General features: G+C 56.3%; 1 protein-coding gene across 1 annotated transcript in view; it reads right to left on the reverse strand.

Moving 5' to 3' along the window:
- The window catches only part of PLXNC1 (plexin C1), a 147,300-nt gene extending 146,834 nt beyond the window's left edge, over positions 1-466 (reverse strand). Inside the window, exon 1 of the mRNA XM_077772186.1 lies at positions 434-466. Coding sequence (XP_077628312.1) covers positions 434-466 — 33 coding nt within the window. The remainder of the gene's footprint in view (positions 1-433) is intronic.
- Positions 467-755: the final 289 nt, after the last annotated feature.

Here is a 755-nt window from a genome sequence, read left to right on the forward strand (position 1 = left end):
TCGGGTTTTGTTTACGAGAGCAGCCTGGGGATACGCAATGCACGGGGAGCCGGAACCCAGGGCGCCGAGGGTTTGCAGCCGAGGCCCAGGGCTCAGGCCACAGGGAGGCTGCGGGGAGGCTGACAGGTGTGGAACAGCGGGAGGGAGGCCCTGGGGAGGCGCGCGGGAGACGGGGACGAGCCGGAGAGGCTCAGGGGACCGAGGCGCCCTTGCCACCGCGGCTGGGTTTCCCCTGGTCAGAGGAGTGAGGTGAGGGAAAGGCAGGCGCCGAGACTCCGCTTCTGGACAATCCCCGGGGCCAGAGCTCCCATATTTGAAAAGGTTCTCTCATCTCCCTTGGCAACGGAGTCCCAGGCTCTCAGACCTAGCGCTTAGAAAGTTCTACTCGCTATCTAACCGTAATGAGCCAGGCTAACGTTTATTGAGCACTTACTATGTGCTGGGTGCTGTTCCCAATTTCCCACATGGATTAAGACTCATTTAAGACCCTAATAACCCTTTTAATTAGTGACTGTTATTGTCATCCCCATTTAGTGGTGAGGATGATCATGGAGAGGTTATGGAACTCGCTGGGGGTCCTAATGATGGTTAAGAGCGGAGGTGGGATTCGAATCCATATCTAGCTCAAGGGCCGTTTACACATCCTACCCTAGCCAAGTGCCACCTGTGGCCCATACAATACTGGTGAGAGAGCATTCTCAGCAGGTGAGAACTGAAAAGGTCCTCAAGTTAAATGCTCCAACCTGCCCTCCCCA

The sequence above is a fragment of the Crocuta crocuta genome, unplaced genomic scaffold (assembly GCF_008692635.1).
Source record: "Crocuta crocuta isolate KB4526 unplaced genomic scaffold, BGI_CrCroc_1.0 scaffold216, whole genome shotgun sequence".
Taxonomy (NCBI): Eukaryota; Metazoa; Chordata; class Mammalia; order Carnivora; family Hyaenidae; genus Crocuta; species Crocuta crocuta.